Source organism: Haliotis rubra, unplaced genomic scaffold (assembly GCF_003918875.1).
Source record: "Haliotis rubra isolate DU_JTF1 unplaced genomic scaffold, ASM391887v1 Scf471, whole genome shotgun sequence".
NCBI lineage: Eukaryota > Metazoa > Mollusca > Gastropoda > Lepetellida > Haliotidae > Haliotis > Haliotis rubra.
Window position 1 is genome coordinate 574,342 of NW_025767159.1, and position 26,770 is coordinate 601,111.

General features: G+C 41.9%; 1 protein-coding gene across 1 annotated transcript in view; it reads right to left on the reverse strand.

The window, feature by feature from the left end:
* Nucleotides 1-13,898: 13,898 nt before the first annotated feature.
* Nucleotides 13,899-26,770, reverse strand: part of LOC124290710 (elongin-B-like) — a 29,623-nt gene continuing 16,751 nt past the window's right edge. Inside the window, exon 4 of the mRNA XM_046727513.1 lies at nucleotides 13,899-14,691. Coding sequence (XP_046583469.1) covers nucleotides 14,576-14,691 — 116 coding nt within the window. The 3' untranslated portion in view covers nucleotides 13,899-14,575. The remainder of the gene's footprint in view (nucleotides 14,692-26,770) is intronic.

Genomic DNA, 26,770 nt, shown 5'->3' on the forward strand with positions numbered 1-26,770 from the left:
CACATGTGAACACTTGTGTACATGAAGCATCTTCTCTTGTGAATACTTCCAGCTATGTTAATGATATGCACCTCAATTGTACACAGAAGTCAAAATGGAGTGATCAGATTGATAGTAGTAAAACTATTAATGATTAACTTTGAGGTGTTGTCGGGCAGCAAACCAAATGTGACGAAAATGCTCGCAGACCCCCACCACATATAATGGCCTGTGAAAAAAACCTGATACCACAATCTGAGAGTATTACAGGGCTTTTCATGAGCCCAAGACATCATACTAACTGAAAATAGTGTCAAACAAAATCAATACTGGGGAGGCTACGATTTGAAATTTTTCAGCTGCCTCCTCCTGGACTATCAGTGTAAATACATGCACTGTTCACTGCGTTACTCCTTTGACTGTCACTAATTGTGTTATGTTTCCTTGTGTGAACACGACCCGTGAAGATCCGGGGTAGAATAGGTCTTCAGCAACCCATGTGCTTGCCATAAAAAGGCGACTATCTTGTCGTAAGAGGCGACTAACGGGATCGGGTGGTCAGTTTCGCTGACTTGGTTGACAAATGTCATCGGTTCCCAATTGCGCAGATCGATGCTCATGATGTTGATCACTGGACTGTCTGGTCCAGACTCGATTATTTACAGACCGCCGCCATATAGCTGGAATATTGCTGAGTGCGGCGTAAAACTAAACTCACTCACTCTCACTTGTGTGAACACTAGTGAGTGTAAAAGTATGTCTAATGTTGATACACATAGTAATATACACTGTATGTATAATGATCACCATTCAAGTACCCTTCACAATACCATAATAAGTGATGATAGTCATGCTATCCCTCCACCTAACACTGTTAGCAACACATCTATTACCCCTGAAAATCCATGTCCCTCAGATAAAAACATTTGTGTATATGAATCCTCAACCCATATGAATGATGCTAGTAACATTGATGCTGCATTTAACAATGAAGATGCTAGCTATGATCACAACACTTTGACAAATGATGTAAATGATGAATCTGTAATGAACATAAACACCATTGATGTGTCAGAATTATCATCAGAAACTATGATACATGCTTATGATAATAATTCCACTAGCCAGCCTGATGAACTCCACACCAGCACAACTTCCCTTAAGTCACTTCACACCGCTGAAGCTGGAGAATATAGTATACCACAGACACAACCTTCATCAATTAACCAGTTTAGTAATGAAACTGCAACTAATGATGATTCATCAAGTTCTGCCAGTAAACTAAAATTTATCAATCTAAATGTATGTGGGCTAAGAAGAAAACTGCAGTATCCTGAATTCACGTCTCTATTAAACAGTGCTGATATAATTGGCCTACAAGAAACAAAAACAGATTCGCTTGATGAGCTAGAAATTGAAGGCTACAAATTATATCTTCACCATAGACCAGGCTTCCGTAGGAAGTCTGGTGGTATTGGGTTAGCAGTAAGAAACACCTTTTCTGACCATATCTCATTATATAACCATGAATGTGAATATGTTATCTGGTATAGAATATCTAAAGATTTGCTCAATGTTGATAATGATCTTTATCTAGGTAATGTGTAGTTACCACCAGATAGTTCTAGATATGCAAAAGATGATATGTTTCCCCTTGTAGAACAATCTATTTTACAAATGCTTGCTAAGAGTGATTACATTTTACTTATGGGTGATTTCAATGCTAGGACTAGACTATTGAAAGAGTATTGCACAGTTGACAAGCATATAATTGACGAACTTGATATTGATATTGAAACTATGACAGATATTTTTGAACCTGAAAATATTCTTTATGCCTCTTCTCTCCCTATAACAAGAGCTAACCAAGATTTAGGAAAGGTTAATGCTTCAGGACTTAAGCTCATAGAGCTTTGTAAAACCACTAATATGTTTATATGCAATGGGAGACTATACAAAGATAAGGATAAAGGTAAAGTGACATGTAATGACTCAAGTTTAATTGACTATGTTTTATCCTCGCCACAAGGTCTTCCATGTTTTGTTGATTTTGATGTTATTGATTTTTCACCTTTGTATTCAGATGTTCACTCTCCCATCACTTTCTCATTAAATATAGGATTAAACTCAAAACAACCTGAGAATAGGCGGGAAAATGTAACAAACAATTCACCAAAAGAAGTTTCTACAAAACCAAAGCGGTATGACATAAATGAAGCAAAAACATTTGTAAATAATATTAACAAAAACTCTGTCCTGGAATTAACCCATTTATTGCAATCAACATCAAGTCAAGACGACCCAGCACGTGCAGTCAACGACTTTGCCTCTGGGGTAGCGCACCTTCTGGCTGACGCAGCTCGTGCAACATTTGGTGGGAGACGCTCGCCTCCACCAGTGTCGAAACGAGATTGCAATGATAAGCCTTGGTTTGGAAAAGAATGTCGAGAAAAACGCAAATGCTTTCAAAAATCAAAACGTTGGTATTTTAAAAGTAAGACGAATTCTAATAAGGCTGAATATCGCCGATGTTCAAAAGAATATAAGAAATGTCTGAATAAACATATAAAAAAGTATAAATATGAATTCTCTCACTTGGTCAGAAAAAAACAAAAGCATTCCCCTAAAGAATTCTGGAAAATATTAACAAAAGGTAACAAATATGATAATTCTGAAATACCAGACATAAAAGAATTTTTTGAACATTTCAAGCATATCAACAGTAAACAGACTACTCCTGATTTTGAAATAGATCAAGAAATGAAAGATTATGATGATCACATATTTCATTGTTTTGCCTGCATCTTTGTTGTCTTATTACTTTTATTGTTCTTACATGTACATATATATGTTATCTGTCCCATACCATTCATTCACCTGATGAAGGAGTAAGGATATGCTCCGAAACGTTGTGTTCCTCATATTAAAGAAGTTGACACCCATAAAAATTATCTTCCTTAAGAGCAACTTAGACTTTGGATCTTAACTTTACGATTGACTTGGGTAAGATCGGTTAGTGGAACGAATGCCGATCGTAACGTCACGCTAAGATTGGGATTTTAGGGGTTTACGATTGGCGTAGGGCTAGGATCGGTTAGTGGAACGGGGCCCTGTTCGAAGTCAGTCTGGACCTTTGTTGAGTTCTTGTTGTGTAGATGACCTTGGAACAAAGCCTGTCGTGTGCCTCGCCTTGATGTCACATACTCCACTTCTATTAAACTTGCCATTATGACGAATACGTGCCGATTCTTCCATTTCAGGACAATATATACAATATGTAGTTATTCTTAAACAATCTACGACATGAATAAAACCAAAGCTTAAATAAATAGAGTATTTCCTGAAATCTGCAGAATAGTTTTGTAGTAGTATGTTTGTAAATAGTATGTTGTTAGATTTTAAAGCATCATCATCATAAACTTAAATGAAGTAAATTAATAACCTAAACCTAAATATTTAATAACCTAAACCTAAATATTTAACATTTATTTTCCTTAAATACTTGTATTAACTTCAGCACTTGTAAAAATCTACTAACTGATAGGTACGCTTGGATAGTTCAGCCTTTTCATTATATATAGGTTCATAGGTATTGTCACTCGGTCATTTACAGGCTTGGCCTGTGATTAGGTTCTTATTGTTCTCTGGGTGCACGTGATGGTTTCAGTCATGTGGAGTCACTGATTCAAACTTTTGCTGATCAGTCAGTATATTTCTTCTTTCTGCTGTGAGCACATTCTCTGCATTAGAACACACACTGACATACGGTTAGTTCATTTGATTATACTTTATCTGGAATCTTTTTCAAGCATTGTTATATATAGTATTTCAGCCAGCATTGTATTATATTGTAAGGTAGTCTTAATACAATTAACCTTGTAGTACTCCATTCGAATAAATCCCTCGAACCCTACAAGAACTCCCTTGTTTTTTAGAGAACATGAGTACCGCTGTAACAGTTTCATTCGAATCGGAAATGGAATTATGTTCCTAACCCGCTTTTCTAAGAACATTTCAAAAACAATCGGAATGCAGAGTAGACGTGTTGACCTATGTTTGACTATCACCTTGTACCTCGCACAAGACAAGCGGGCGAGTCTATTGTATCGTAGGGAGCATGGCCCTTGTTGTTTTAATTTAATTTAATTTAATTCCGTGTGACTCGTGGCCGTATGACTATCCCTATCAGGATAGAGGGCGGAAGATACGAACGCCTCGCACTGGAAGATAGAACGTGCGGCCAGTGTAAAGAGAAAACAAAGATATCAAACGCACTGCAGTTAATGTCCGAGATGTGTTTTTAGACTCCAAATATTCATTTAACTCCCGCCACACACCCTATATCCCTTTCTCAGGTATTATTTTACATATTTTATACCACACCTTTATTTTTTACCTAGGTGCTATAAATATGTTTTAAATGCTAGTGTCTCATAAGCCAGGATATGGCCGGATGTTAAACATTATTGTAATTGCCTATACTGTTGCAACATATAATTTTATGCTTATGTAGCCGGGTGTGGTGGATAATGTCCAGCCAATGGGGTGCTAGTCATAACATAAGCAGTTCTTTGATGAATGATGAAGTTAGATTTGGTTCAAAGTTGGAAGGAAGGCTGAAAAGAGAGAAACGCCCTCATATAAGAGTTCATGCAGACTAAGGTATGAATTAAGCCAAATATTATACATGGCTGGAGCACATGGATGAAGAGTTACAAAACATATGGTAGCTGGTAAATATTTAGATATTATATGAAATAATATTGTAATTAAATATGTTTTACAATTATGAAGTAGTGAGATACCCTTTAATAAACAGTATTTGTTTCCAGAACAGTACAGAAAGATAAGAACCTTGAAATATTTCTCACTTGAAAAGAGAGAACCTCCTTCCTATCATTCTCTTCCCACAGAGGTTACTTGTCATATCTTCCTACGAACCTCTGTTCTAATACGGCCATATTTCCCGGTTCTCGTAAACTTCCCTAGCGGCAAAAGATCGCAACACGAATTATCTCCCTTCTTTCTATCCAATCAGAACACGTGTTACATCGACTTAGATTCAACTTGACTAACACAAGCAAATGTGGGGCCACAAATATCCCCCATCTGCCGGGGACTTGTGTTGATATTACACACAAGACGTTTAATGGCTAGCTTGTCCGTTGTCAACAAGGGCGATGGAGACGCCACTGATCCGCCATAACATGACTGAGTTCTGTCTCGAAGAAACGTTTGCGCATCGCGCAGGGGAAGAGGTTTAGTTTTCTCGAAGCATACGGAAATTACCGAGGCCTTGCGAATGATCACTTTTGAAACAACGTCGCTGATTGCACAACTAAATCTGATTGCCTCCAATCACGAGTCTTGAACGCTCACACCATGAAAGGGCCGTATTAGAACAGAGGTTACGTAGGAAGATATGACAGGAGTAACCTCTGTTGGAAGAGAATGCCCTCCTATAAGAGTTCATGCAGAATGCATGAGGAGGGCAGGTGAGAAAGGAAGTTCAGAGAGGGTACCAAAAGGCCAATCAGAACACAGGTAGCATCTGACAGGTGTCAAAGGAAGTCAGATGCGGGACAGTTACATTAGGTGGTGGAAGTGGCTAAAAATAGAGAGGGGAAGTCCAGGTGAAGCTGGAGAATCAGAGGCTGCTAAGGAGATTGAAGGTGTTAGTGGGCTGACATTCAACTGCAGGACAAGAACAACATATAATGAAAAACAGCATGAAATGATGATGGTGATGATGACAATGTGGATGGCAATGTGTATATAGAGATGTATGTGATAAGACTTGGGGGGATTATGAGAGGGTGGCACTTAAGTGGTCATAACTCAGTCAGAGGTATATCCACTACCCTGCTGCACTTAACATGTGGCACTATAATAAACTAATTCATTCTGTCTGTCTGTAAAAAATCAGGTCATTGAAGATGAAACACGTGTTATTTTAAACTGTCCAATGTATGATGATCGTTTTAATTTGGTGAAGGAAGCTGCGTTGTCTGTTATGAATTTTCATATGATGTGTAACCTGGACTAATGGTCGGTACTCCTCCAAGAAGAAACTTTATCAATTATATGTGCCAAAACTTACACTAGTTTTGTAAGGCGAAACTGCATTTTATATGACTAGTACTTTATATTGTTTTTATGTATCTTAATGTCTTTATATTAGTCTCTCATAACTCCAAAAGGGGTTGTTTGTGTATATCTTATAATGCTATATTTTATGTGTATATATATTTTATGGATTAGATTTTAATGTATACACAAAGTGAGACTTTAATAAAGTATCTGTCTGTCTACGTGTCGGACTTCAGCTACCTCCGGACCGTCTTCATGGCTCATGGTTGTGTGTGTGCGCGCGCGTGCGTGCGTGCGTGCGTATGTGTGTGAGTGAAACGTGGGTACGTACAATACAAACCATCTTAGCAATGACAGCATCCAAGGCTGTTTCACAAAGCTCTCGTGAGCATAAAATCTCGCAACTTTCCTCGTAGCATTCCTACCCCCTATAGGCACCCGTGAAGAGCCACCTCCTCGTGGTTGGTGCTGGGTAACGCTAAGCGCTCTTCGAGCTGGGATTACAGCAGTTTGTAAACAAGCAGGTTGTTGTCTCAGTGCATAAGACATTGAACACTTGCAGAGGTATTGTCAGAGACAGGTCCCGTTGTTTATCCGACATGGATGAAGACGAGATTGTGGCAGAGTTAAAGGACCAAGGCGTTACTACTGTGAAGCGTTTTACCAGGAAACAAGACTCAAACATTGTGAAAACAAATACATACCTATTCACGTTTGGTATGACACAGCTTCCGAAATCCATTGAGGCTGGATACTGTAACATTGGAGTGGAGGTATATGTACCAAATCCACTCCGGTGTTATAAGTGCCAAAAATTTGGACATGGTGCAAGGTCTTGCACAGGCAAATCTGTGTGCTCTCGCTGCAGTGGAAGTCACGAGAGTAATGACTGCAGTGATACCATACAATGCGCTAACTACAATGCGCTAACTGCGGTGGTAATCATCTGGCATCCTCCAAATCTTGCCCAAAGTTTGAATATGAGGCCAAAGTTCTCAAAATCAAATGTACTAACAACATATCATACTTTGAAGCAAAGAAAGTAGTAAATGCACAGTCTAAATCTTCTACAGGACCAACATACTCAGCCATAGTTTCTTCTCCTTCTCCGACACCTGTTTATAAATCTCAACCAGTTTCAACTGCATGCCAAACCGTTATATCTTGGGTGAATGATGATCAAATAACCTTGAATGACATTGATCTAACATCAAACGATTGTCAAGGTTCATCAGCCTCCCAGACTGACGAAACGCAACCAGAAAATATAAATTCAACTCAGGCAACACAGAGTGTTACCCAACTTTCAAGAAAAGAAAGCAAAAAGTTAAGGAGAAAGAACAGAGCACTTCAGCATTTGGAAGAATCTCCGTCTCTGAGCCCTCCTGTGGTGGTTCAAAATTCGTTTGAACCACTTGACATGGAGATTGCTTCTTCACACACAACGTGTAGGAGTGATGACTCCTTGCATTCTCGATCTCCAGTCAAACCACCATAAGCATTTTTTATGAACATAATCCAATGGAATTGCAGGGGTCTTAGGAACAATTTTCAGGATCTACAATTATTATCGCAGGATTATAAACCATCTGTGTTTAGTTTACAAGAGACATACCTGAAAAATACAGACAAATTTGAATTTCGTCAGTACAACTCATTCCATTCGTTTTCACCTCCAGGTGATAAAGCCATCGGCGGCGCTTCTATTTTGGTGAGGCAGGGTGTGATTCATAGCCCTGTCCCCCTTAAAAGACCTCTTCAGGCGTTGCTGTCCGTCTTTCGTTACAAATAACCTTCACTATTTGTTCATTGTACATTTCTCCATCTTCAGCTCTTCAGCAGTCTGATCTTCAGGATCTATTTGACCAGCTTCCCAAGCCCTGTATTATCATGGGTGATCTTAACGGTCATAACCCTTTGTGGGGAAGTACTGATACTCACATTAAATGGAAAATCCTCGAAGACTTCATTTCTAATAATGATCTGTGCATATTTAATGATGGATCAGCCACTTATTTACACCCTGGTACAGGAACATATTCTGCACTAGATCTATCACTAACAGACCCAAATATTTATAACGAATTTGAATGGTCAGTTCATGATGACCTGTGTGGAAGTGACCATTTCCCCACAATACTTTCAGCTATAAATCCAACTGATGATCCTCCTGCAACAAGGCGAAATTTTAATAAGGCCAACTGGTCATTATATCAGACACTTTGTACTGACGAACTGAAATCTGACTTTTTTGTCAATGCTCTAGATCCTATTCAGTTGTTCTCGGATAAACTGAATCAAATAGCTGGTGAAACTATTCCTAAGTCCTCTGCGACACCACACATTCGTAAACCATGGTTTACTGATGATTGCAAACAGGCCAGGAAGTGTAGGAAGAAGGCAGAGAAATACTTTCGCCGTCATCCTACAGTTCACAATTTAAATAATGTCAAAATAAATAGTGCCAAAGCTCGACGTGCCTTTAAACAGAATAAGCGTCAGTCTTGGCAAAATTATGTTTCCAAGTTAAATTCACGCACACCAATTTCAAAGGTGTGGAACATGATTCAACGAATAAAGGGCAAAGGTTCCAAATCTACTGTCCACCATCTGAAGGATGGTGATAATTTATTAACTGATAAGTCTGACATTGCCAATAAGCTTGGTGAAACTCTCGCCAAACATTCTTCTTCGTCAAATTATGTACCAGAATTTCAAAAATATCAGAAACAACAAGAGAAAAAGAGAATAAATTTTAACTCAGACAATGGCGAAAGACTATGATGAATTATTTTCATTACATGAGCTCCACACTGCCCTTGAGCAAGCTCATGATACAGCAACAGGAGCTGATAATATTCACTATCAGCTCTTGAAGCATTTACCTGAATCATGTTTGGGAACTCTTCCAAATATTTTTGATTCCATATGGACTTCAGGGAATTTCCCAACTTCATGGCGTAATGCCATTGTAGTCCCAATTCCAAAACCTGGTCGGGATCATACAGATCCGTCTAATTATAGACCAATCTCTTTAACGAGTTGTGTTTGTAAAACCATGGAACGAATGATAAACAATAGGTTAACATGGTATCTTGAAACCAATAACCTCTTAACAAATATTCAATGTGGTTTCAGGAAAAATCGTAGTACCATTGATCATTTGGTACGATTAGAACCCTTTGTCAAAAATGCAATAGTAAATAAACAACATGCAGTATCGATATTCTTTGATCTCGAGAAAGCATACGATACCACCTGGAAGCATGGCATTTTAAAGGATTTACATGATTTTGGTTTAAGGGGTCGTTTACCTCTTTTTATATCACAGTTTTTAACCGACAGGCAATTTCAAGTCCGAGTGGGTTCAACCCTGTCTGACCATTATAATCAGGATCAGGGTGTACCACATTCTCTTCCAACAGAGGTTACTCCTGTCATATCTTCCTACGTAACCTCTGTTCTAATACGGCCCTTTCATGGTGTGAGCGTTCAAGACTCGTGATTGGAGGCAATCAGATTTAGTTGTGCAATCAGCGACGTTGTTTCAAAAGTGATCATTCGCAAGGCCTCGGTAATTTCCGTATGCTTCGAGAAAACTAAACCTCTTCCCCTGCGCGATGCGCAAACGTTTCTTCTAGACAGAACTCAGTCATGTTATGGCGGATCAGTGGCGTCTCCATCGCCCTTGTTGACAACGGACAAGCTAGCCATTAAACGTCTTGTGTGTAATATCAACACAAGTCCCCGGCAGATGGGGGGATATTTGTGGCCCCACATTTGCTTGTGTTAGTCAAGTTGAATCTAAGTCGATGTAACACGTGTTCTGATTGGATAGAAAGAAGGGAGATAATTCGTGTTGCGATCTTTTGCCGCTAGGGAAGTTTACGAGAACCGGGAAATATGGCCGTATTAGAACAGAGGTTCGTAGGAAGATATGACAAGTAACCTCTGTGGGAAGAGAATGGGTGTACCACAAGGCAGTATTTTGTCTGTCACATTGTTTAGCATTAAGATCAACAGTTTATCCAAGGTTTTAAATGATTCTATCGATGGCTCACTTTTTGTGGATGATTTTAACATTTCTTGTCGTGGTAAGAATATGCATACTATTGAACGGCAACTACAGTTGTGTTTAATCAAAATAAATAAATGGTGTCTTCAAAAAGGCTTTAAATTTTCTAAATCAAAAACTAATTGCATACATTTCTGTAGAAAATATAAGCCTCATAAGGACCCTGAACTATCTTTAAATGGCACTTCCATCAAAGTTGTAAAGGAGGCCAAGTTCTTGGGCCGAATTTTTGACTCCCATTTAACTTTTCTTCTGCATATTAAATCCCTTAAAACTAAATGCCTGAAGGCACTTGACTTATTGAAAGTCGTTTCCAATTCTAAGTGGGGAGGGGATCAGGCTACCCTCCTTAAACTTTATCGATCATTAGTCCGTTCTAAACTTGATTATGGCTCCATCGTATATGGTAGAGCCTGCAAAAGCAACCTAAAACTTTTAGATTCTGTCCACCATCAAGGTCTAAGACTTTGTCTTGGATCCTTTAGAACTTCTCCTGTTGACAGTCTCTACGTCGAGGCAGATGAGCCTTCTCTTGCACAACGCCGTATAAAACTATCTTTACAATATATTACCAAACTATATTCTAACGAGTCTAACCCTGCTTTCCACTGTGTTTTCAACCCTCTTTATGAGGATCTGTACAACAAAAAGTCTTCTCTTGTTCCGCCTCTGGGACTAAGAGTCAAGCCTTTCCTTTCTGCTGCTGGCATTGAGCTACACAATATAGCTCCTTTCCGTCTTCTTTCTTCTCCTCCTTGGCAATTGGTGAGGCCACAGGTTGACCTAACACTGACAGCTTTTAAAAATCCGAAACTAATGAATTCCAATATAGGCAAGAATATAATCAATTAAAAACTAAATATAATACATACAAATCCTTATTTACAGATGGGTCCAAGGATGGTGGCGCAGTAGCTTGTGCTACTGTCATTGGATCCAGAACAATATCGTCTCGATTGCCAGATAATAGCTCTATCTTCACAGCAGAAGCAAACGCAATACTAACAGCTCTTAAATATATTAATAGACACTCCAAATGTAAACCATAAAAAGTCTCTCTTGTAAACATCCACTTTTAATTGAAATAATCGAATTGTATAATGATGTTGCTACTGGCCAATGCGACATCGTCTTTTGTTGGTTACCCAGCCATGTTGGTATTTCTGGGAATACAATGGCCGATATTGCTGCCAAGGCAGCACTCAACAAATCTGTGACACCACTTCGTATTCCATACTCTGATTACAAAGCTAGCATTAGAACCTACATCCATGATCTGATGCAAAAGAAGTGGGACACACAAGTAGGTTTTAACAAATTACATTGAATAAAAACCCTATATCGGTTACACCTATTTGGGTTGTCGGTCCAGATTTGAAGAGGTCATCATGGGACGATGTCGCATTGGCCACACAAGATATACTCATGTATATCTATTGAAAGGCGAGGATCCTCCGTTTTGTATCCCTTGTGATGAGAGAGTCACTGTCAAGTATATCTTGCTTGACTGTGTTGAATTCTCCATCATAAGGGATAAATATTTCAATATCAAAACAGTAAAGGGCCTTTTGAATACTGTTAATTTTCATTTAATCATTGTGTTTTTAAAAGAGATAGATTTATTAAATGAATTTTGATATGCTTTGTAAATAGATAAGGTTTTATAATTGGTTGTTTAGATTATCAACTTCGATTGTTAGTGGCTGTACCCTCAAAGGGGGTTGAAGCATTGTAAAATTATTGTCCTCCTGAGAGGGTACGTAAGTCCCAAAACATTTCAAGTAAATTTAAGTCTACCAGGTTTTTAATCGTAGTATTTTTGTCATTTTAATGTATGGCTAAATCTCAGTATAAACGCCAATGGCTGAAGGGATGGTGTAAATCCAGCTAGGGTCCATGCAGGTAGCAAAGGTACCGTAAGTCCCCATGGTCCCTAGTATGGTGATCGACCTTCAGTGGTTGGCGATCTATAGCCTGTTTTTATCTTGTATTGTCCTAATAGTGCTATTAGTTTTAACCTTCCACACTAGTTTTAAATCTAATTGTGATATTCTAGTTGTTTTACTGTCCTTTGATGACAGGTTTTATAATATATACATATTCCATTTCCATGTAAAATGTTCTCGTCACGATATGGCTGAAATATTGCCGATGTGACGTTAAATATTAACTCACTCACTCCTACCCCCCTATAGTGTAACACTGACTTACGATAGTTGTAGCGCTACGAGAGCTTTGTGAAACGGGGCCCAGATCCCAACCCTAATCCTAAAGTCGTAAGACACCCACTGGATCACATGCTGGATCATATCTGGGATGGCTGCCAGGTTGTGTTCGTATGTATTTAGGTGGAAGTCAATTGATGGCTTTGACCACCATGCGGAAATACCCTACAAAGCAGCTGGTCCCATGTTTCACTGACAAATCCGTTAGATAATGAACCATACCATAGTTGCATAGATCCAGGGTAAACTGACCAACAGCTGCACCAAGGAAAGGTGACATTGTGATCATGTGAACTCCGCTAAATCCTTCCTCGAATATGTTATGATTTTCCCCGGGACTTCCATGAACGCTTAATGGCCTTAAGGAAGAAAAGGTGCCGGCCTGACATTCACGCGAAAGGTGGACACATTCGCAACTGAACTAGCTTGTCAACTCCCTCGTGTGTTGTGGCTCATTTGTAGGTGCACTTCGAGCTGCTGATTGTTATCATCCCTTGAAACATTTGTCCTTCCATGTTATAACGTTATTCGCGTCAGTAAAAGTCTTAACACTCATTGTTTGTTGTTTGTGTGTCAAAATATTTTTTGCCTTTAAGTATAATTATGAATATCAACAATAAATGTATTTGAAATAATAATTGAGATTAATATAAGGTAGCATGGGCTAATAGATGTGTTTGGAATTAGGGTTGTATAGGATGGCAGTATCGGAAGCGTCCAGATGAATCCCTTTGAATCTACAGACATTTCTTGGACTTATTGCCCATGGTCTTATCAGGATATTATTTTGGTGATTTTTTTTATTTGATTACTTCAATGAGACTGTGCAGTGTATATTACCCACAGAATTTCGAATGAATATAAGAAATGGGATGGTTTCCAAATGGTGTCACTATGATGCATTATAGTCCATAATTATGTTTGAATTAAGTATATACTTTCTGTTTTGAGAATATGCCACAGGTCTTAACCACAGAAGAGTCTAAATGCACAATGATGTGGTAGTACCCTCTAGGAACCTCTAGGCTGATGTGCGCTGGTGAACTCATGATCAATTTCACAGCTATTTGGGCTGTGAGTGAGTTTTAGTTTTATGCTGCTTTTAGCAATATCACGGCAGGGGACACCAGATATGGACTTTACACATTGTACCCATGTGGGGAATCGAACCCGGGGTCTTCGGTGTGACGAGCGAATGCTTTAACCACTAGGCTACGCCACCGCCCCCATTTGGGCTGTGAAGGGATACGGGGAGGATGAGTCATAACAATGATTGTCCCAAATGGTTTAAAGTCCCACAAATCAGTATTTTGCTGACACTGCTGGGATCCATTTTGTGCCAGCAGTACAGTCCCTCTCGCCAGACAGGCTACACATGAGGGAGCTCCTTCCAAAATAGGTAGACTGTTGACACCGAAAGCTGACCTGACTGAAAATATCCAGCTCATCTTCATCATCCGTATGGATCAATGGTGTGAGGGAAATTGGCAATACACCCAGCCTGGTACCCCAAACAAACAAACCATGAGTTTCTATTTACACATATTTTATTAGATTTATTCCTTACAAAAAAAGACTACCTAGTGCAATAATTTTTGTTCAGTTCATTAACTTTGACAAATTGTAGTAGTTTCTGACATTTTTTAAATGTATAACAGTCCAAATTCATTGCAACAGTTTTCCTAGGAGTCTGACGCTGCTGAACTTTTGAATGTCATAAAAGTATTAACAGGCCTCAGTTATGCTTATCAAATGAGGTAAAAACCACTTCAAGTCAATGGCCTAACATGAAACAGGATATCATCACAGGACACACGAAATTACCTCTTCTTTCACTTTACCAGATGATAAAACAAATCGCAAAATATAAGCTGTTTAACACAGTTTAGCTGATATATGCTACACAATGAAAAGACATGTTACACTTAACAAATTAAAATATCTACCGACGTTTTCCAGTAAAATATAATTTGTGATTCAAGGAAGGTGAACTTGAGTAAGAACATTCAACATTTAATTGTTGTGTAACTGATGCTTCAACAATAGTCTGCTTGTTACTGTCACACTTTTACTAAGATTGAACAGTTTATTCTTGATTGTTTGGATTATCATTATCTGCAGCCTTGGTGCAGCAATACACAAAAGGGCAGTTTAGTGGTGAGAAGTTCCAAGATGGTAAGAAGTGAATAGTGAATGAGAAACTAGTCTAAGATGCTGATTGTTCTTGGGCATGTGAGGAAGAGGAATCCTGGGGCTTCATCACATCAGGCAGCTCTGGAGGGCTGGAATACGATGATATCTCAAGTGATTCCCACTCTCCATCTGAAACATTACAACAAATAATTAACTAGACATGTTCATAAGAATTAGCACTGAAACAATACTTTCTCAGAGCCAGCAAAATCTTAACCTATCACCATGCCCTTCAAGCATGAAATCATTGCTTCAAGACCTGTATTGACAATGTCAAAGATCCAACACTTGTTTCTTTGATGTTCAACACTGCACCGCTCAGTGATTTCCTAGACAGCTGTCTGCAAATGATCAAGTCTCAAACAAACATACGATTGACATCATGAATATCAATCAACGTGATAGGAAAATGAAGTCAGCAGAAATTGACCAACTGATCTCAATTGTCACCTCTAACGACAAGCATGGTTTGCTAAGACAAATTCTAACTTGGATCTCTATGGATTAGATCCAACACTTACTAAGTCACATTTATACATATAATATAGTGAATATATTGTAGCAGGCATTTCCTGAAATGTTGGTTGATCCTGGCCTTTCAAAAACATTTAAATTTTATTTAGATTTTGTAAAGATACTTGCAAACATCAAACAATAGATTATGCATAATTCTAAGTATACTTCTTGTAATGTCACAATTTCTGTTGAGGCTGCCAATCACACTAAAAAATGTTTAACATTTTCAACTAAATTTCTTGGAATTGACAACATGCCCAATAGTTGTGAGGAAAGCTCTATCCTCCTCTGCAAATGAAACTGTACAAAGTGGGGAAGCTACTGTTATTTTCAATCAAATAGCACTGATCAACAACAAGAAGATATATGCCTGAGTGAGAGTTACAAATTCCTGATGTAATAAAGGCTGTAGTTTTACAAGAACAATGATAACGATTGTTTGATAATGTCTTCAGATGCCCTACTTCTATTTCATCATAGCCAGAATTCACATGAGGTATCATGAAATAATGTCACTTTCAGTTCTGAGAATACTGATGACATTACTTCCGGTTACATTCCCACCCTTAGGCTTTATCATATCACAGTCATATGAGCACATATTTGACATTATATTGATACTGAGGTCAAATCAAGGTAAAATTCAAAATCACAAGCTCCCTGCCTAGGGCAAATAAGAGTTCTGTTGGTTGATATAATATAATAATGAATAATATGGAAGAAAATATTAACTATCAAATAGGAGTCCTACAAAGACTTCAAAAGGGCATAAAGGTCTGACATCAGAGAATAAAAATGAACGTTTCAGGATGAATGCACAACTGCATTTTCCAGACTATGTCAAAATTATTGACATAATTGAAATATATATCTTTAAAAATATCCAAATTATCAAAAGAGCACCATTTCACTACGAGACCTATCTATGAGCTAACTTTGGTGAAGAAATAATGTATACTCAGCAGCAAACAAAACCATCAGTACATATTCAAAATAAGATAGACACTGTAATCAAATCATTACAGAAATGGATATAATAAGCGGATCAAAAAAATTTTGTGTGTACAATATCCTGACACATCAATTCCAAGACATTACGGAACGTTTGCAGTCCTTTCAGACTCTTGACTTCAGCATCTAGTGTGACCACATTTTTTTACCACCACGAGCTGCAATAACTGCATCACATCATGTAATGTTCCAGTCTATACATGGAGTGCACCAATCGATTGATGAAGGACATTGGCACCTGGAACCACACTCTGAGAAAGGCCTGGTGCAATAAATCGTCTGTGTTCGTCTTTGGTATGACATTATTCAGTCTCCTCTGAATTTCATCCCAAAGATGTTCAATTGGGTTTCAATCAGGACTAAGGGCTGGCCACTGCATAATGTTGACACCATTCTGCTGTAGGAAGTCCCATGTAGCTCTGGCAGTATGCGCCCGGGGCATTATCCGGGCATTGTCCGGTGACGTGCGAAATGTGGTATGACATGGGGTCTGAGAGCTTGGTCGATGTAGCGCACCGCTGTGATGCCACCTCCTCCCTGGACCAAGGTTCTGGAACACCACAGGGCCCACTCTCTGGTTCAGGCCTATTCCACCCCATACCATGATGCTTGCACCTCCCCATGAGTCTCTTTCCATAACACATTGGTCTGAGTAACGCTGGCCACGGCGTCGTCATATTCTTGTTCTGCCATCTGCAGTTGATAACGCAGTACCGACTCTCATCTGTGAACAGAACAGTTCTCCATTGCCTGTATCGCCTGTTTTGGTGTTGTAGGGCAAACTGTAGAGGTTCACGCTGATGACGAGGGGTGAGGATAGGTCCATGGTAAGGTCTATGGCAATGGAGGTTCCCGCTGTTAAGATGCCGGCATACTGTATCGGTACTGACTGGTCTTTCATGTCTTCCCACTGTCTGGCATGCTTGTTTCGCATGCCTGCATGAAGGGATTCTGTACATGCTGTCGCACAACATGGCAGTCTTGTCATCTTGTGGTCACCCTTGGTCTGCCAGTACGGGGGCGATCATTTGTGGTGTTGGTGGCCCGGAAACTTTGCTGCAGCCTGTAGATGGTCCGAACGTTGACCTGGAAGTGATTAGCAACAGCTTGGGCAGTGTGGCTAGCTTCAAGTCTTCCTAGTGCCTGGTTCCTCTGAGCTGTCGTGAGTCGCGGCATCCTGCTGATGTTGTAATGTGAATGTTTCAACCAGGTTTGGGGGTGCATTTTATAGGGCTGGTTCTTGTGAACAGCACATACATGAAAAACATGGAGATGTTGTCAAAAATATACAATCAAAACATTAAATGAGTTTACAGTTATGATTTCTGCGTAGGAAAATCAAAACTGACGTTTCTTTTGCTGCTGAGTATAGTTTCAAAGGTCTGCACCAGAAACGACATCTCAGACTGACAGACAGTGTCCATTCTAATAACCCCACAATATGTGCTATGGGGATAATCATACCCAAGAATCAGGCTAGTAGTATACACAATTGCAGTACGAGATCAAGTCCAACAAAAGCCTCTGTAAAGCTTCATTTATGAAAATGTAACTTTTTAAGTAAAATTGATATTTTATACTTATCCTGACTCATGATCTTTTGCTTATCTCCCTTTCCCTTTCGAATGGTAGTGGAACATTGAATCCCTTGAAGTTCCCGAAGCGGACGTACAATCCTCACCCACGAGTTACCTCCCTTCCTCTTTCCCGCGCAAACGTACCATGTGACGTGCCCAGACTTGTCACTCTCTCCTTATAATTTTCGCCCATGCACTTGGATCTGCTGTCAAATCGCAAGTGTCTTCAACAGGGAGGTTGGGAGGGCTTGTTCGTCATGAGTCAGGATAAGTATAAAATATCAATTTTACTTAAAAACTTACATATTTTTCCTTATCCTGACTCATGATCTTTTGCTTATAGAATCCGTCGGAATAGGTGGTGGGTCAAGCCACTGGATTCAACAGCTGTCCTTAGATACGTCCTGTATCCCCCCCATGGGAACTGCAAACGGCATTTCCGTGGTCCTATTCTTCCAACTTGCGTAGTAACTCGGGGGGACCACTTCTTGTCTTACTTCAATCTCAGACAAGTTGAATCATGCTGATTCATGTGGTTTTAGATAAACTAGTATTCTCCTGTACTAGATATCTTATAACAACCCATGGATTATGATAAGGTCTTTATCATAAATGAGTTGCAACCCCTTTATGTGCAGGTAAGGTCATTACCCGCACAGGATCTTAATCACTCATGCTAGTCTGTCTTAGACTGTGCGCATGGACTTTCAAACTAATACTTTTTCCTAGTAAAAGTCATCTACAAGTCAACGTGATAAAGGGTGAGATTTCAACTCAGCGCCTTTGAGGAACCGTTAGTTGCTGTGCTACAACGAGAGGCCCAAATTGGTGAATGCCTGAGACATCTTCAGTGGCTATGTCTCGGAGGTAGTGGTTGGCAAACACCGTGTCCGACTTCCAGAAGCAGCCCTCTATTATTGTCGGTATAGAGCAATTTCCGTGTAGAGCTAGTGTTGACGCCAGTGCTCTCACTTCGTGTGGGTTGGAAGCTCTAGGAGGTTCTAGTCCTGCTGCTTTGTAGGCTCTCAATATAACGGCTCTCATCCAGAACGATATGGTCGTTCTTGAGACTTCAGTTGACGTCTCAGTTGATAATGGGATGAATAGGCGCTTGAATTTCCTTCTCCTCGTCTTAGTCTTTTGAAGATATATCTTCAAGGCTCTGACTGGGCACAAGGATAAGTCCTCTATATCTTGTGGGCCGAGGACTGTAGACAGCGCTGGTACATGGAATTGTCTATCTGGTTGACCAGGTAGTTGATTCTTGGCAATAAAGTCCCATCTAAGTCCTAGATGAACTGTATTATTATGCCCTCTGTCGAACGTCGTTCGACCGTAGTCCAGCGCATGTATCTCAGATATGCGAGCTGCAGTGGCTAACGCTAGCAGGAACAGCGTTTTCTGTGTTAGCAGCTCGATCGTGATCTGGTCTAGTGGTTCGTAGACATCACTGGTAAGATGACAGAGAATTACATTCAGGTCCCAGGCTGGGGCTCTGAATTTCTTTTGTTGATTTTCCAACTTGAATGATCCCAGTAGGGCAAGTAATTCTGGTACTTTCAACTTGATGCCTGTTTTCATGGTAATCACTGTACTGATAGCGGCCAGGTAAGTCGATAGAGTCGAACCTTTTAGATGTCTAGTCTGTCTCAGATGACATAGATATTCCGCCACTTGAGGATGCGTAGCTATTACCGCTGTGAAGCCTTTCCGCCTTGCGTAAGTTTCAAACTTCAGCCATTTATCGTCGTATAAGTTGCGAGTCGATCTGCGTAACGCCAGTGTTACTGCTTTGGCTGCTCTGGCGGAGTATCCTCTTTTCTTCAAACACATTTTGATACGGTCCACACGTGTAGCTGGAACACTGCTGGGTTCCCATGGACTTGCTTGGTGTGCGGATGTATCAGTAGGTTCGGCCAATCTGGAAGCTTGATTACTGGGCTTCCTAGGTTTTCTAGTAGATCTGGAAACCATGCTCTCGCTGGCCAGTAAAGCTACCAAAGTCAGTTGGAGCGCCTGTGTCTGTTTGATCTTGATCAGTACTTTTGGCAGTAGTATCGGGGTGGAAAATGCGTAGCCGCTTGGTCCTTCCCACGACATGCTCAGTGCATCTGTTGCCCAGGCTTGAGGATCTGGAACTGGTGAGACGAACGTCTGCAGTTGTTTGTTGAACCTCGCGTGGCTTAACAGGTCTATGGAAGGGATATGCTATTTCCTTTATGTTCCGAAACGCTGCGGGATGGAGCATCCATTCCATTGGTGACGGGTGTAGTGGTCTTGAGAGAGCGTCTGCCAGTACGTTCTTGGCTCCGGGTATGTGACACGCCTTTATCCAGATGTCTGCTTTCTGCGTGATCTGGAACAACTGGAATGTGAGTTGCAGTAGGCTTGGTGATCTTGTGGACCCTTGCCGATTTATAGAGAACGCCACTGTGGAGTTGTCTGTGTGGATCATCAACATCTTGTTGTTCAGCAAGCTCGACCATAGTTGTACGGCATTGATCACTGCTTTCATCTCTAGTAGATTGATGTGGAGCTTTTGTTCTGTATGAGACCACTTTCCCAGCGCTGCTTGATCGTTGAGATGTGCTCCCCATCCTTGCAACGAGGCATCCGCGTAGAGGTGTGTCTCAAGGCCGGCTCTTGTAAATAGACTCCTTTGCAGACATTCGACCTGTGTGTCCACCATAGTAGATACCTCTTGAGGTTTTCGGGCAGCAGGATCGGGTCAACACTGTCCAGACGCTTTATGAGGAACCGTTGTAGCGGTCTTAGCTGTAACCTTCTTATGTGCGTCAAGTCTTGTGCCGAGGTTAGTAGACCGAGTAGAACTTGCCATGATCGTAGTGTTAACGGAGAGGTGACTGCTGGCGGAATCATGGCTTGTATCTTGACCCATCGATCCTCTGGGACGACGATACGATTCTCTGTAGTGATGAATCTTATCCCCAGGAATTGTAGATCTTGTTTCGGTTCCAATTCTGACTTCCTTAGGTTCACCAACCATCCCAGTTGAGTGAGCAACTTGATCGTGAATGTTAGTTGTAGTCTGAGTAGACATGCATCTTGGTGGACCTGAATCCCGTCGTCCAGGTAGAAGGCATTGCGTAGACCTCGTTGATGAAGGTATGCGACTATAGGCTTGGTTATTCGTGTGAATAGCCACGGGTCCGAAGATATTCCAAACGGTAGCACGCTCCATTGGTAGTGTTGCCCTCTGAACAGGAATCGAAGATACTTTCTTGATTCTTGATGTATCGGGATGTGCAGGTACGCATCCTGTAAGTCTATGCTGGCCATGTAGTCTGCTGGACGGACGAGTTGTTTCAGTTGCGGTAGGTGGATCATGCTGAACCTCTCTGGTTTCAGTAGGTAGTCTCTGTTGAATTTGCGCATGTTGTAAATCAGTCGGAACTTTTCTAAGGAGTTCTTCTTTGGTACTAGAAAAATTGGGGAATAGAAGCCTGGGGTGAGATGATTCTGGTCTATTATCTCTACTGCATCTTTTGAGAGAAGTGCGTTGATGGCTTCTTGTAATCTGTCTGACTGCTCCTCTGCGTACTTGAAGACCATCGGGCTGAGGGTTAACAGAGGAGCATCTTTCAGTTGTACTTTGTACCCTTCTTTTAGTACTTGAGAGGCGTAGTCGTCTCTTAAAATGCCCCAATTTTTCCAGTACCTTTGTAGATTTGTAGACGTCCACCCACTGTCGATAGTTCTACAGGAACGGCTGGGGGTGGACGACTCCAGTCGTTCCGACCCCTGGCATCAGCGTCTGGTACCTCTGGAAGCTCTGGGGCCGCGGCCTCTTCCTGAGTTTCCTCTGTAGTTGCCTGAAGGGCGACGAAAAGAGTCCTTCCCGCCTCTGGAGCTGGAGGACTTCCTGTCTTTAGCTCTCTGTATCCCAGCGTACTTAGACTTGTTGTTGTATCTCTGGGATGTATGGCGGATGACGTTGGCCAAGGTGTCTATGGTCTTGATCATCATCACCTCTCTGGAGTCTTGTGTAGCTTGTTTGGCTGCATCGTCCAATAGACCTCCAAAGATGGTAGGCGCCTCCCACGGAGCTCGTAGTAGAGGCTGCGTAAATCTGTCATTCCAGGAGCAGGACGCCAGTAGACCCTGTCTACGTATTAAGGTGATTCCCGTCGAAAAATAGCTGTGAGGTGGTCCAATAAGAAGAACTGGTCCTTCTTTTGTGTGATAAGGGCCGAGTAGATCATTTTATCCTCTTCCGTAGTGGAATTCTGGAATTTCTGTATCAACGCTTCGTTGATGGCTCTAGATCTTGCTAGTCAGAAGAAAGATCTTCTAGAAGCTGTATCTACTTGTGATAACTTCTTATCATCCACCTTATACAACTTAGTCTTGGCATCAGTGACCAATTTGATGTTGTCGTCCCACTCCGGCGCCTTCACAAATGGTTCCATGTGATGTAGGGGGAATTTCCTCTTATTAAAAGATGGTAGCTGCTGCGTCTGGGACTTGGAAGCCTTCGCGAAGGCTGTGCGCAGGCTGTCCGGTACGCTGGATATAGGCTCGATCGGTGGGATTGTGACGGAGTCGAAGTCATCATCCTTCATCATGTAGGTGTCAACTTCGTTCTTATCTTTAGAGGGAGACTCTAGGCTCAACCCGCTAGCAATCCAAGCCGTTACTTCGAGTCTGAGAAGACGGAGTCCGCAATGTCTTGAGCCAAGGAGCTGTGTCTAGTTGACGTCTCTCTGTGTGAGCCTGTATCCCTTCGCGAACCTTCATCCTGGGTTCGCGAACCTGCAGCTGATGATTCCTCCCTGTGCGAACGTCTGTCGTGGGAGCGTTCCCTTCGCGAACGTCTCTCTCTGGAACCTCTTCGCGAACCTCCCTGTGGTGAGCTGTGCCTTCGCGAACGTCTGCGGGGTGATCTCGATCTGGATCGGCTAGGCGTAGAGGCAGGCTTCTTAGGGGTTCGCGAACGTGGACTGTGTATCATCTTGTAGTATGATAGAGTCGTCCAGTTGTGGAGCCCTTCGCGGAGGAGTGTGTTCCCAACGTCAACTGCAGTTGTAGCTCTGATGGGTATAGATTCGCGCAGGCCAGTGGGTTTGCGCACGATGTCGGCAGACTGTTGTTTCTTCCTTGATTCTTGCTGGAATCTCTGCTCCATCATAGCCATCATCTTGTTGGGAAACTGCGTCATGAACTCCCCCGGGGCGAAGTTCTGCATCTGTTGAATCGGTTGAGATGCTGTTTTCCGTGCCTCAACTTCTGTCCTCGAAGGAAGAGGTCTTATGTCGGACAGCTGGCCTGCTGTGACATTTATGAGTGATGATCTGGTAGTTATAGACATCGACTGCGTCGTAGATGTCATCGATACCTCAGGTAGTAGTATAGGGGGGTCGTCAAACATGTCTTTCTCATGAGGTGGTACGATCTCCTCGTTGAAAGATCTCTCAGTAGCAGCTGTAGCACGTGTAGATTTGCCCTCAGATCTAGTACTCGTAGACTTCCTGTGCGTAGTAGAAGAGGACACCGTCTTCTTTTTAGACTGGGACGGCGTAGGTTGCGAGGTTGACGACCTTTTCTTAGTCCCCTTTGCCGCAGACCGGCCCTGTAATGTACTAGGCAACACATCACTATTATGAACATCAGCAGCAAGTAACATACGTTTTTAGGCTGATCTCCAGATTTATCACATGTGACTAGAGATGACTTTTTCACCCGATCCATGGCACGTCTATAAACATAAGACAGATATTGATTAAATTGTAAGTCAGTTAAATCAATACAATAGATACAACGCAAGGTAGATGAACATGGATCTGTACACGATGGACATTGGGGGTGAGGATCAGCCAGAGACAACCTGTGTTTACACACACAGCACGATTTCATGAGTTGTAAACACGGTTACAACACGATGAAAACACGACTCAAAGTCAATAAATTTCAACAAAATTTTACAAATAATACATCGTAATTATAATCAAAACCATACACAGCTTAATTTAGAAGAATAGGCCTAAAAGTAAACAATAATATTGCCGTATACGGGACTCCAGTGCTCGCCCAACCATCCGCTTGGGCGAAAAGGGAAAGAGTGACAAGTCTGGGCACGTCACATGGTACGTTTGTGCGGGAAAGAGGAAGGGAGGTAACTTGTGGGTGAGCATTGTACGTCCGCTTCGGGAACTTCAAGGGATTCAAGTGTTCCACTACCATTCGAAAAGATCATAGTCAGGATTAGGAGAAATTGAAGCTTTTGTCAGGCCCTTATCTCTCTCCGCTATTGTATATACCAGATTTGAACCCCCAGTTAACTTCCTGGTCACTATGACCACAAACCAACATTTTCCTGATCATGTGACACGATGTCGTGTTTACCTCGAGGAAACAGTTGGTTACAGGATACTATTGGGATTACTCGACAAGGTAAGTGTTAAATATTTTGCTTGGGGGGTAACATTGTGCCGTGATTCCTCTCTGACGGCAGCCCGTGGCTGCCCTACATGATGTTGATCTCAGCAAAACAGTTTAACGTGAATCTCCTATGATTTCTTTGGTTCTTGCTGGGCTTGTTGTATCCCCTGTTCTATGTACTTTTTTTTCTCGTCTTCGCTGATGGCAGTCTTACGAGACTTGTTTCAAATCTCTCGTTTCATTTCGTGATATTTTGTGAGTTCAGAGAGGACCAAACGAAACTCTTCCTCTGAGATTTTATTGTGAGTGAGTGCGGTGGAAATATGGTCAACTATGGTGTTTTACTTTGCATCGGCTAGGATCCTGATCTCGTCGTGTTTCAATGCCTTACGATGCACTTAAACACCAATCCAGCCAACCCTGACACCCCAGCTGTTATTTCGATGCCTAGCACTACGGGTGCGGCTATGATGGTGGCCAACAACCCCACACCTACTGCCCCTAACCCCATACTGGTAGCCATAAGGGTGGTATCAACCCCATCCACGACACTGAAAGCTCTATGGTATTTATTGTACAATGCTGCCCGTGTGTCGCGGTCTTGTTCTAGTAGGCGTTTTATGTCACATAACTGTTTCAACCGAAACCCGTCTACGGTTTCCAGTGTCTTCGCTACTTCTTCTACGACTGGGTACAGCCCCATCCTGTTCGTATAATATATACTACAAGATATATTTTAATTGGGCTTCATTTAATAGTTGATCAATGTACTTGAAGCTTATAATGCCTAGCTTCTCGGGTAGGAAAATAAAGGAAAGGTCAATAGGTAACGCTTGTTTTATACTAACCATCGGGGGAGTTTTTAAGGGGGGCAGCATCCCCAGTGAGGGGTCCGAGCTCAGTTGTATGACGATACGACATGGGGAGTCCAAAAATGGATATGAATCTAACAAATTTATTGTCACCCCAGGTAAAAAGAGCTGGAATGTAACCCTCCCATCAATGCCGTCTTTGATAAAGACTTCTATGATGAGTGTGGAGCCTGGGGACATCATTATAGAATATGGTAGGTCAGGATATGGTAGGTCAGCATATAAGCCGAATGATAAAGAGGTATCACCACCGACTGCATCTAACATGTAGCTTGGGCGGTGTGGTGTTTGGGAAACTCTAATACTCTGAGGGACTGGGGTGAAACCCCCGAGCAAGATACTGTTGTTCTTAATTTCGGTGATATAACCATCCTTGTCAAAAGAGACGTAAGGGGTGGCGAGGGCCACATTGATCAACCATTCGGGTTCTTTAAAGTCTACCAGGGACACCCGCTTATACACGTTGTTTTTCAAGTGTAGGACGTACAAGGCGTCTTCCTCGCTGGGCAGATCGAACCCCTCCGTGCCCCTAGGTCGTTAAGCGTGGCGTTTGGTCGATGACGATTGGACATTGCTATAATACTATTACAAGATAGTTTCCAATTGTCTTTCTGATAACCTCTCAGGGGTGCACCTCACCCCCATGAAGTGTATGTTGTCGGGTAGGAAGATCTTGGTGAGGGATATCGTGTCTTCCACGGTCACGGTGACCCCCTGCAGACTGGTGTGGGAATCGACACCCAACCGCACATAAACAGTGCAAACCTGATACTGGTGTTGTTTCCCCCACCGGAGTTTGATCCCCTTCACGACTTCGACTTCGCGCTGTGGTTCACCTAGGTAGACTTGGATGACCAGCGTGGAGTTCGCCAGTAGACTCTCCAGGATGTTGACCACGCCTTCGAATTCAGACACCACCTGCAATACGACGTTTTGCATCCCGGGCTTGCTCGACAGCATGTGGGCTGCCATACTGGAGACTGGGCTGATGATTACGCTACGCCTCTGCGCCGGGACGTAAGCCACGAGCAGGGTTCCGTTGTTCACAACTTTGTTTAGGTAGTTGTCTTTGTTCTCCGTGAACACGTAAGGGGAACCGAGACTAATGTTGAGAAACCAGTCATGAGAGGGTAACAACACCCACTTGTCATCGTCGGTGAAGACGAGCGTATATGGCTTGTTACGAGCAACGTCCGTGCTCTCAACATCTTCCAAGTCGAACAGTTTGCCTCCGAACGATGGGTATACCGACCATCTATCATCACTGATGCGGACTAGGTCGAACCGAGTGTTGAGGGCCGCTCCTGAGGTATCTACTATATCACCTAGGGTTCTACCGATGGAGGGGACTTCAACGCGTTTGTAAATGCTGTTTTTAAGCTGCAAGGCGTATAGTTTACCATCTACCCCGGGGTCGTCGAATCCGCGTGTGTCCCCGAGGTCGGAGATCCCCACATTGATGCATTTTTTCAACCTCATTCCGGGACCTTGTGCGCTAGTCATTTTATGTGCAGCGTTATGCTCAGGTATCCTATATTCACAGGATTATGCTGTATATCTAAAACCGATATTGCCCCGAGTTAACCTCTTGTACTGCTGCGGTGAAAACGACTCGATTCTGCCATCGATGTACTTCTCCGTTTTCACCGGTACAGCTCTCAGTATCGTGGAAGGGTGGCCACCTTGAATGTTGTCCGTTGTGCTCAACTGACAGATGAATGCACAGCTCTCGGTACGGTATTAGGTCGGGTAACTTCGTGCCTGTGACGGTAGTTGTGGGTTTTATCTCGTCCGGCGACATCCCGAGTGTCCTCGCCAATGGTTGGCCGAGCC